General features: G+C 41.6%; 1 protein-coding gene across 2 annotated transcripts in view; it reads left to right on the top strand.

Annotated features, from left to right (window-relative positions):
• The window catches only part of INTS2 (integrator complex subunit 2), a 1100863-nt gene that overhangs the window by 36218 nt on the left and 1052626 nt on the right, over nucleotides 1–12019 (top strand). For both annotated transcript variants that reach the window (XM_069615090.1, XM_069615089.1), the window contains exon 2: nucleotides 6594–6924. In XM_069615090.1, the coding sequence (XP_069471191.1) occupies nucleotides 6632–6924 (293 nt within the window). In that variant the 5' untranslated portion in view covers nucleotides 6594–6631. The remainder of the gene's footprint in view (nucleotides 1–6593; nucleotides 6925–12019) is intronic.

Genomic DNA, 12019 nt, shown 5'->3' with positions numbered 1-12019 from the left:
AAAGCATCGACATCCACGAACTTCGTCCAACAGGTCATGGAGGAGATTGATCACGCCAGGGTCAATAGGCAGGACTTGAACATCATCTGGTGTGGTGACCTATGGCATTGTGTCTGGATAGAGTTGTAAATATCAGCATGTCCACACTTGGATAGCATTGTAAATATTAGCATGTCCACACTTAGCCAGAATTGTGAATATTAGCCTGTGTCGCATCTGGATGGTATTATGAACATTGGACTGCGTCACGTCTGGATAGAGTGGTGAATGCTAGCATCTCCACACTTGGATAGAATTGTGAATGTCGGCATGTCCACGTTTGGATATAATTGTGAATGTCGGCATGTCCACGCTTGGATAGAATGGAAACATTAGCCTGCGTCGCATCTAGAATGGTTTTGATTGAAGGATAGCACGCCCACACCTAAATGAAACTCGAATATTAGCATGTGCCACACTTAGAACTGTGAACACCAGCCTGCGCCACTCCTAGATAACATTATGAATGTTGGCATGCCCACACCTAGATAGAACTGTGAACATTGGCCTGCGCTGCTTCTAGATAGGACTGTGATCACTTGGAGAAAACTGTGAATATTGGCATGCTAAAGGTCAGGTAACGCACTAACCAATATAACCTCAAACTCTGCATACTTATCTCACTCAAAACTCACACAACCATCTCTCGCACCACAAACCGCACAAACTTCACAACACTGCAACAACACATAAGCCGGAGCAACAGCACACGCGGACTGACACCGATCCAATACCTGCATCAAAGCTCAGTATCTGGTGTATACCGAGCTGAAGCTGCCAACAGAACACCACTCCTCTCACTATCCTACTCCCTCTTCACTTTACTAACCCATCCCACCTTATCATTTACAGATCAGCCAGAGCGCCTGGGGACCAATTCCGTTGGTGACGGTGCGCGGTACAAATACCTTTATATCTCCCCTCTAGTCCAAATGGCACTATTAGAAAGAAAAAGCCCTAAGGTTACCACTTCTGGGGCGCTGCTAATGTTCAACTTGATTTAGAACACCAAAGCATCGACATCCACAAACTACGTCCAACAGGTCATGGAGGAGATTGATCACGCCAGGGTCAATAGGCCAGACTTGAACATCATCTGGTGTGGTGACCTAAATATCCACTGCTTTAACAATGCCCTAAGTGTTATAGAGAGATCAGCACCAAACTTAACTGAAACCGAACGACAAGGCCTGATATGGAGAATGGAACTCGCTGCAAGAAACATCTTATTATTATTTAATTGGTCTAGTTGTGAGTGACACCCCATCCAATCCGACTTATACCCAGAAACTGTATTACATCTTCCTTTTGGATAATCTGCACACACATGTAAAGGATATAGTGGTCATTTATACCACTCTCAGTGACCATAATATCTTAAGGATGCGAATTTCGTACGAGTTGACTAGAGAGCAAGTGAAAAGGACTGAAACCATCGGAATCCAGCCTGGAAGGAACAGATAGATATTGACAAGTGAAAATGTCATGGCCTTAACAGCAGCCCTGGGCGGTTCCCCTGAACACGTTGACATAGACTACCACAGACACATGTCTATATAAGTAGAAAAAGGAGCCAAGGGAGGGGGAAAAAAACTTCATACACAAACACAAGTTTGATTTGGCAGTATCTGTGAGGAAGAAAGAGCTGAACCGCCTTAAAGGAGCCTACAAGAAAAAACAACCAAACATGCTGAAGCTTGTAGCAACAAAACATTCTAGGGAAATGTGGCAAATGTTCAACTCTATAGACGTCGCTCAGCAATCTATATTAACAAATCCAATTCCGGCGGGAGTGTGGACAACTCGCTTTAGTGCCCTTTTTTTCAGCTCGACAGTAACCCATGCAACTGGCCAAGACTCGACCCTCCAAAAATGGTCATTCTAGACCAGCAGGGAAGACATTTTAGAACTAATTAAAAATTCCAGCAACTGGAGAGCAGCAGGCCCTGACGGCCCAGCCAACCGGACTCTCAAAAAAGAATCCGAAACAATGGGCTTCCTTTTAAGTATGATCTTGTGAAACTTAAGAGAAAAACAACTGCTTCTTGGACCACCTCAATTGTGGTTCAAATCTTCAAGAAGGGGACGTCATTGGCAAAATTTTTGCAGCTCTCATCTTGAAACACCTTATTGCTTGGAGTAAGGAAGCAAACCATTACGATGAGTGGCAGGCCGGATTTTAAAAAGGCATTGGAACTGCTCTGAACCTGTTTCTGATTAATTTCCTGAAGATGAGAACAACATTGAGGAACAATAAAAAGCTTTACTTGACTCAGTGAACCGCCAAATCCTATGGTCCAAACTAAGAGGTTTGGGCTGTCCGCCTGATCTGCGAGAAGCCATAGAAGCACTCCATTCGGGTAAATCGATCTAAATCAGGCTGAACAAACTAGGTGACATGACGAAACCCACTAAGACAACAATTGGCGTTAAACAAGGCTGTCGCCTTGCACCAGCGATTTTCAATCTATACACGTTGGATATGGAAGATGCATTTAAAGGGGTTAGGTGTTTCCCGCCTACTATATTTGGAACACCCATAAGCAGACTTTTGTATGCAGACGATGTAGGAATAATGAATGAAACGCCAATCAGGCTCCAGCGCCAACTAGAGGTATTGGCCTCCTATTTGTCAGCCATCGAGCTTTGGATAAATGCATCTAAATCTGCTGTTTTAACACTCAGCAGGCACTCGGGGAAAACCATCAAGATCAAGGGCTGGTTCATAAATGGAGTAAAAATCCCAGAGATCAGCCAGATGACATACTTGGGCATTTCAATAAATGATGGCTATATTAATGCCCCTAGAGTAGCTGACCTAAGAAGGAAAATTAAGATTCTATCAGCCCAAGCCAAACTTATTAGAACTCGGTACTGCACATTTTCTCTCGCCCGAGTAATTACATTCTACCGCATGAAAGTAATTCCTATCCTGACGTACGGGGCAGAAGCATCACTGACACTGAGTTTGGAAGTGTGGCAAGTCCTGGAGGGTACCTTCTGGAGATACATCCTCTCTTTGCCAAGCTGTACTCCAGTCGCAGCAATCCGAAAGGTGTTGTGCCTTACCTCACTGCTCACAGTGTCAGTCTGGAAGAACCTTTCATTTTATCGGAAATGCCTATTGCCGCGGTGCATGGAAGGAGGATTTGCCTTACTTGGCCAGGCACTTCAGGCCAATGGGAAATGCGCATTGACAGAATGGAGCGACCAATGTAAAGGAATACTTGAGTCTGTTAATGTCTCAGAGAAATTGCTCATGGAAAATCCTGATCACCTGAAACTAAAACTCTGTGATCAGGGTTGACACTCTTAACTCAGTTACTACTCTCAAACTTTATGGAAAGCACTGTAGTGCCCCTAGTAGGCGAGGATTCATCCTACTATATCAGTCAAAGTTCCTTTCGGACCACTTACGGAGTCAATTATTAAGACTACGGCTCAATCTGCTGCTGACAGCGAATTGCTGGAAGTTAGGAAAGCCAAGGAAGCAAGAGACTACCGTTGCAGATTATGCAACTACAAATTAGAATCTCTACATCACTTGATTATGACTTGCCCAGCGGTTGACCACACTAGATCCAACTTGGTGGGCAAGTTTTTTGTTGGAAATCGTACACACATTTTTCAAAAACTTGATGTAGGAAACAAAGCTACGATTTGATTGTTCCTGAAAGTGTTACTTCTCATGTTGTTCAAATTGTATGTTTTTAGATCCAATTATGTTCATTCTCCTTCTTTTTCTGCAAATGCCATTTTGTATCTTATAGATTACGATAGTCTGATCTGTAACAGCTAAAAGGTTTCACTCAAAAACCATATGCTAATAAAAATAGTCACGATTCATCACAGACCCCAGAACTCTTGTTAAAAACCCATCACTGTCTACAACACCCAAGCATCCCCTGATATCTGCTGCCAGCTCGACCAAAATGGTATTGTTTTTCCTCCTACTAGACGATAAGTCACCTTATGCTCTCTGACGTGAGGTGATGGACTGGCCAGGTGTGTTGATCTCCATCTTGGGCATCGCCACCGTTGTTGATAATGTTATGTTATGTAGGGTTTTTATAAAGCGCAACAATCACCAAAAGGTATCTACGTACTATGCGAAAGATGAACAATGAGCTGAAGCCAGAAATGATGGTACAAAGTTCAAAAGTTAAGAGATTGGACTCTCTATCAAGATCGAAGGGAACAGTGTTCCAAATTCTGATTGCCTGGGCTAGGAAAGAGCGCCCGCCTGATCTTTCCTTCCTATATCCAGAAGTCATTGGCTTTCTCTCCAGTCTCGATCTTGAGGATTGTAAGGAAGTATGTGAGCTCAGCTTTGAGAAAATAGGGTTACTGGTGGGATATTGGAAACTTTTAAACAGCAGACACACGCTTTTGAAGATTATTCGTTCTTCACTGGGAGCCAATTTAATGAGCCAAGAGCTGGAGTAATATGTTCATGTGGTTCTATGTCCCTACACTGGCAGTTCATTTTTCAATGAATTTTATGCAGACAGTTTTCTTCTGAAAAACACATTGAAATGTATTTTTATTTTTGGGTTTTCCCCCCAAGCCTCCCTTGCCCTATTCCTCCCTCCCCTATTATAGACTCCCTATTCCCTACCTCCCTACCCTTTATTTCCCCTTACCCACCTACCCCATATTTTTCAATTCGTTTTTTCAGCAAAAAACTGTCAGCAAAAATCTCATCGAAAAATGAACTGTCAATGTAACATTGTCATACCATTCATGTTTCCTACATTTCATTTGCAACCTTGCTGCAGTGTTTTGAACTCTCTGTAATCCTGAGATCATATAATTTGGGAGACCCAAGTAGATCCTATTATTGAAATACAAACTAGAAGAGACAATGGAATTCATTACAAGGACATGGTGAAAGAAAGCTAAATAAAGAAGGCGCTTTTTTAAGTTTTCTTGACCAACAAGTAACAGGACTGTGTTACTGCTGCACCTTGAGTGTTCATTGTTAACCTTGCTTTGCAGAATAATGCCTAGGTTTTGACTTCTAAGCTTGGCATGGGGCATTGACGCCTTCATGCTGGAGTAGCACCGTTTGACAAAGTGTTGGATTTTTCATTTACTGACAGAATTTCTGTTTTGTCTGCGTTTATTTTCAGAAAATGTGAGCCCATACCTACCTTAACGACAAAGAGACAATCTATGCATTAACCAGAAACATTGTCATCTCATTCTTAAGAATCTGTGTCATATAAGCAGAATAGAAAAACAAAAAACACCAGGTTGGTGCAAGACGTACATGCGTGGGCGAATATCCAGATTAAATATCTTGTGTATCTTCTCAGTACTGGGTGGCTCCACTGCCTTCTTGAAGTCTTCTCTGAGATTGAAAGTGATTAGACGAGTGGCATCCCTCTTGGCTGTTCCATCCAAAAGCTTTAAAAAAAAGAAAGAAATCGCAATCAAGGTTTGGCCTTTTTTCTGCGTTTCAAAGGTACCCACAAATTTGCTAATCTTTTTGGCAAACTTGTCCCCAAAGTGATCAAGGGTGGCTGGACCAGATTCATATGAGGCGAGGTCCCCGAATTTTGAATTGATTTTGAGCAAAATGCTTCCCTTCTAAGCCGAGAGAGTGCAATTGGCGTTACCTAAAAGACATGGCAGCCTTTGTGCCCATTTTGCAAGAAATGCATTGTCCACCATTGCCCTGGTATCTCCCTCGCTCCATCTCTCTTAGCTAAATCCATTGTTTTGACTAATGGACCAGCTAAACCCCAATAGTTTAGTTTATTTTGGCAACGTTTCTATAATCTGTCCATCCCTTTCTTGGGATATTTTGGCAATTTGGGCATGAACGTGAGCATGCGTGAATGGAGGTCGGATGTTTCAGTCACCTTATCCTTTAGCTCTGGTGGCTGGCATTTATCAGAACATGATTATATGTAACGAGAATACGTTATGAAAAATCCTCCCACTGAAGGCAAAACAAGCAACTTATCCCAAAAAAATCAAACGTGAAAATAAGACCAAAGTAATTGAAATACAATCCGAAATGTGGATTCCATTTGTCCTTGTGGAGTTTCCAGCAGGTGTTGCAATAAATGACGTGTAGCAGGTCCTGCATGGAAATAGCAAAGCAAGAGTCTTGCAGTCCAGAGTTATCCATGCTGCAGAGTATGATGTACGGTGGAGTCATTACTATTTTCCTGGTGCCCAAGTTTGGAAGGGTTTTAGCCAATGAAAACGTATTCCATGTCTAATAAAATGTCAGTGAGTGCCTCTCCCAGAGTGCCTTACGATAAGTCAATCTATAAAATAAAGAATACACCCGTACACAATAGCTCCAAACTTGTCAAAAGAAGTACATCATTGGTTTACTTTGCTTTCATAACCATTATTCCCAAATCCATACAATGAAAACACTTTCTGAGTATGTACTTTCTTCAACTGAGTTTTTGTTTCAACTGCTACAGGATGGCAATCCGTGCAGTGGTTGAAAGGAAATGCGTTTGTGTTTTTCTTTTGAACATGTCTGTCTGAAGTATCACATAGTTATGTCATTTCCTCATATTTCATTTTAGGTTTGTAATGAATATTGAAGGATTCCCTCGACATTACAATGGCAGAATGCCCCAGCCTTCAGTTTGTCAGTCCCTTTGCTTTTGAGGCCATGCAGAAGGTGGATGTGGTGCGCTTGGCGGCTTTGAGCGATCCAGAACTGAGACTCCTTCTCCCCTGCTTGGTCCGGATGGCACTGTGTGCCCCCGCGGACGAGAGTCAAAGCTGGGCTCAAGATAAGAAGCTCATTCTTCGACTACTTTCTGGGGTGGAAGCAGTAAATTCTATTGTAGCTCTGTTGTCTGTGGATTTTCATGCATTGGAACAAGACGCTAACAAGGAACAGCAGCTCAGGTGATTTATATCTGAATTTGCAAGTTACTTTCTCAATGTTTTTATCCACCATTTAAAACGTTTGAATATTAGAATAGCCCTATGATGTTTTGCAAATATTTACAAGCATAGCCTGTTATGCATTCCTAATATGCTGTAGCGTAGCTTTATCGTTGGTCTATAGCACACAGTTCTTGCAAGTACGATTCTGAGGAATAACCTTTTAGAGCAAAGGCACATTTACATTGACTGCCAACAGTGTGGATCAATACTAAAAGTTTCCTTTTTTAAGTTCAATATTTTTATTATATAAAAAAACCGACACAGTTGAAATATTTGTTATGTTTAGTGTTTAATAACTGGTGAAACCTTAACATTGTAATTTTCAACTTTCAGACACTTTACCTTTGTCTGATTTTTAAAAAGACCCTCGATTTCCTCGTATTTGAGATGGAAGTTGTTTATCCACTTTTTACATGTATGTGTTTATAAATATAAGTTATTACCTTTTTTAATTGGCCAGCATACGTCGATTTGCTATTGACTTTGAAGGATTTCTCCACTATATGGCATTTACTCAGTATAGTAGTACACGTTGTCCATATGGCTGGCACCAGATGCAATGGATTTGACTATACATAGCAAAACTTACTTTTGGGGCAGTTCCATTAATTGGATTTCATCTTTTATTTTACATAATAATAATAATTTAGCATTTATATAGCGCTGCGAACCCTCAGGTATCTGAGCGCTGCTTATTATTACCCATGGTGCGGTGTGCTCTTGCTTTTGCTCTTGCTTACATCTTGCTTTTGTGTTGTGAAAGAGTAATGAAGTTGTGATATGACAATATGTGAATAATGTTGTTAGTGAAGGGATGCTATGTGACAATATGCAACACTTTACATGAAAGTGTGTATGTATTTTATGAAGGACGTTTGCATATCTTATGTTATAAAAGCTTTTTTAACTGTGCCAATCACCACCATAACGGTCATACAGTGCCTTTACCTTGTCCAATACATTAGCATAATGTGCTCCTGTCTGGGATCACCAGACCCTAACCTGTGGAGGGAAGAAATGAAGGCGAATTGCTGTAAGAGTGGTTATAAGTGGCAGAGACTCGGGCAGAGACTGTTTATCAGCTTTACTAAGGAAGGAGCAGCATGTAAATCTGAGTTGACGCACAAGCTTTAAAATCTCCATTCTCCCGTGGAGCGCTGCAGGAGTGGTTATAAGTGGTTTGAAGTTGGTTGAAACGTGAGCGCAGTAAGTGTAAATATACTGTTTTCCCCCCTCGCAACTCCCGAAAACAGCCTTAAACTGCGAGTAGGTGCATTGCATTTCGGTTGACCTGGATATGAGTTAATCCTAATAGAAGTCATTGACAGTGGGGATGATTGTTCCTTATGTCTCTGCCTAAAAAACCAACCCCCTCAGTTTATTAACTGTTAAGTGTCACGCGTTTGTCACTGTGAATTGTACTGTATGCAAGTTTGTTTGGAGTTTATTTGCTAAAACAAGCGAACCTGACAACTTGGAGAAACTGCAAAACTTGGAGAATTTGTCTAGGAGAGAGTACTTGGGAGCTGTCGGCTCAGCACTTTCTTCCCATTTGCCTCGCTATAACCTGTTATTTTTCTGTTTGTTTTATTTTGTTGGCAACCTCACTTGTGGAGTAAAGTGTCTTAAAACTGCTTGGTTTTCTGGCTTTTTGATGGTTGCAGCCATATTGCTTTATTTTTGTTTTATACTTGGAATGATTATTTCTTTATTTTTTTAGAGAGCTTTTGACTATTTTTCTTGCTTTTTTCTTTTGCACGGGTCGGTTGGCAAAGCGTTCGATCTACAGTCTGCATGGTCAGATGCTGTCGGGGAACAAGGGTCTGCATAATGATGCAGCGGTTTATAGCCTTTTTAAGAAGAAAAATGTTAATAACTCTGTGAATGGCCTGACACTGTAGGGTATTGCATCCAAACTAATACTGAACTTGGGTGATCCGGGTGATGCTGGGAACAGGTTTGAAACATAGCAGCACAGTCTAAGTGTAAAGAATTATCTAGACATAGAACCCTGGTCACTCCTATTGCTGGACATAAATTAATGAACTTTTATCCCAGATTGGGAACAAGTACAGAAATGAGATCCGTTAATGCTGTTCATCACCTGGCTCCTACTGATTGTTCGCATATTAGCAATAGTAGTATGATCTACTTTGCAGATAATGGTGTTGTTTCTGATACTGCATTACAAGAGATCTGTGATAGTGAATGCACTGGTATGAATGAAGAAGCCATAGAAATGTCTAATGTGGAAAATGAAAGGGTGATATGTGAAGACTTAGGTGCTGAATTGGGGCTTGATTCCCCTACAGAATTGCTTGATGTGTTGGAGGATACATCTAGGGTTGAAGTAGAAAATGGCCGGCAGTCTCACTTGACAAACGTATTAAATTAACTTCACCCACCATTTCTGCATTAAATATGGTATTGAGTTTGTTTGTGGATCTCTCTGATCATATTTGTGACAAAGTGAGGACTCGTACCCTACTTTTGAGCGAATTCAAACTAAAATTGGAATTGTTAGAAGAGGTTTAGATCTAGGCCCAAATAAGACTGATGGTAACTGTTGTTCTCCCTTAATAACCTTTGGCTTAGCGTTTTGGCTACATATAATTGAGCAGGAGGTAGAAATAACTGGTGTAATTCCACTCGCTGTGGATAATAATTTGATCAACGGGGGTGGTTCCTTGTTATCTGATTCAACAGCCACAGGCATGAATGAGAATGACGCGGCTGATGCTAGATCAATAATCGGGCAAAAACGAAAATGAAACCAGAAACAAATTATCCTTGGAGCACCAGGAGGATGTGACTGAGGTTATTTTGAATTTGGAAAATGAGCCGTTTGCAGGCTGTTCTGGGGCTGAGTGTCACGGAACAGTTGAGGAAAAAGGCAGGGAAGAAACATTTTTAAAAAACTAAACATTAAGACCAGTAGAGTGAAAGGAAAATCTTTTCATATGCAAATTAGGAATTTAACCATTCTCAAGTCTTTTGAGTGTATAGCGAGTGGTAAGGGTGGAGATGGAAATGATGATAATAAACAGATGAATGTTTTGTGTGGAATCTGGCGGTGCATGCAACTTGTCTCTAATTAATGAAAACGAGATACCGTTGGTGGGTACGCCCCAGAAACCACTGGCGTGCGTTATGGTAGACTCCACTGCACACAGTCGACTTGAACACAGCCTTATGTGAATTACCTTTGAAAAATTGAAAGGAAATATTGGTGGGGAATGTGTGTTTGTATGGTCCTACTCGTATTATGGTGAATTCCAGTGTGCAGTGTAAGGAAGGCATGGTATCACATGTATGACACTGACACAAGAGCTACACATTTCAAAACCTTTATTACATTTTTGGGGTTTGGAAAAACTCCTACTTTGCCCTATAGCTATGATGGGAGTAGTCTCTACCATTAAATCATAAAGAAAACAGTCCTAGTCAGTCTATCAAATCAAAATGGCCTCTACTAAATACCTGCCCTATCTCTTATAAAAAAAGTGTGTAAAAGGGAATGTGTATGCAAAGGAAAGTCAGTGTTATAACATAAAGGATCAAGATGGCTGAGTCTGCTCTGCTCCCCACGTTGGACAGCACGGAGTAAGGCTGCCCCCGTAGACAGCATGACACACTCTAGCTCAGGTTATCAAAAAAGGCAGTTCAAAACGTGGGTTGAGGCCCGCTTGGCCTTCCATGTTAAAGTCGCTGAAGTTCAACAAAAATTCTTTCACCGTTCAAAAAAAATTCAAGTAGGTCACCCTCTGTCGGGCTTGGACCTCTCAAGGCATCAACAGTTCACGTAGGTCTCCCTCAGTTGGGCTCGGACCTCTCAACAAAAGTACCTGATTCAACATGGATCTCCCTCAGATGGGCCTCACAATCACAGCACTTACGCGGGTTCCCTTACCCAAGCTTTATTCACCTTCGTTAGGTGTTCTCGTCCCTGAACTTATTTCATGTTCCAGGTCTCCCTCAGTCGGGCTCAGCCCTTTCACGGATGTTAAAGACTTTTCAATGTGCAAGGCTTTTTCCATAGACCTATGCTGGTCCACTTCGACTTTCACTTCAGCTCTCCGTTATGGTATTTGCCCCAGTGTCTCTTGGTCTTGGTAGTTCCATAACACAATCGGAAAAGTTCAAAAGAAATCTTTCTCTTAAAGCAATCACCTTCTAACTTCCCCTTTCGTTGGGGTTAATCTTCACCTTTGCGCATTTCAGAGTTTGTTCCCTTTGTCGCTTTCTAACAAAACATTGAACATTTTGCAGAGACTTTCGAGTGGGCTGTTTCCTTTCACTGGACCACTTTGCTACTCTGTATCACTGGCTTCACAGTTACAGCTGACTTTAAAGTTCACTGCAGGTTTGCTTTCTTTTGCATCTCATCAGCACGCGCTCAACCTTCAATTCGGAGATGCACTGTTATGGTTCAATCTTTCCTTGACACCAACCGGCCTTTCATGCCTTTCGCTAACTCACCGTTTGTGTGCATTCCTTTCTGTTCTCTGCGGCTTTGATTCACGAGTCAAGGTTGATGCCACAGGCTTGGCCTTGACTCCCCAACTCTGCCATTCACCCGGGAGGGTCGCTCGCTGGCATCTTTGAAATCCAATGCAGGCTTCTTCTTGTAATGGGCTGGTAGAGGGTTTCCCAGACCTCCTTTATGCATATTTTTTTGGTAACCTGCAGTTTAACCGACTCAATTATCTGAGGTGTGGATGTAATTTCTGAAACGGTAGGAGACGGTAGTGCTTCATTTTGTTCTCCAATGTCACTGGCCAATTTTGTAACATTTCTGGGTTTGGAATTAGAGCTATGGGTGAAAGCATTCTGAATTGCTCATATAGCAACTTGTTTTGATCAAGTAGTTATAATGTTTGATTCATGATCTTAATGTGTAATGTTTCATATAGCTGTGCTATAGACAACAGCGCCGTATTCATAGCCTTTAATGTGATGTTGATACCTGAATCTTTTGCTAAACATTCGTGACCTGAATGTGCACTAGGTGCATTATTCTGAGATGTGTTGTAACGTCTGGGCGTCAGATTTA

The sequence above is a fragment of the Ambystoma mexicanum genome, chromosome 9, assembly GCF_040938575.1.
Source record: "Ambystoma mexicanum isolate Mex_15411 chromosome 9, UKY_AmexF1_1, whole genome shotgun sequence".
Lineage (NCBI taxonomy): Eukaryota > Metazoa > Chordata > Amphibia > Caudata > Ambystomatidae > Ambystoma > Ambystoma mexicanum.
Note: the sequence above shows the minus strand (reverse complement) of the source record. Positions and strands in the feature narration are given on the sequence as shown.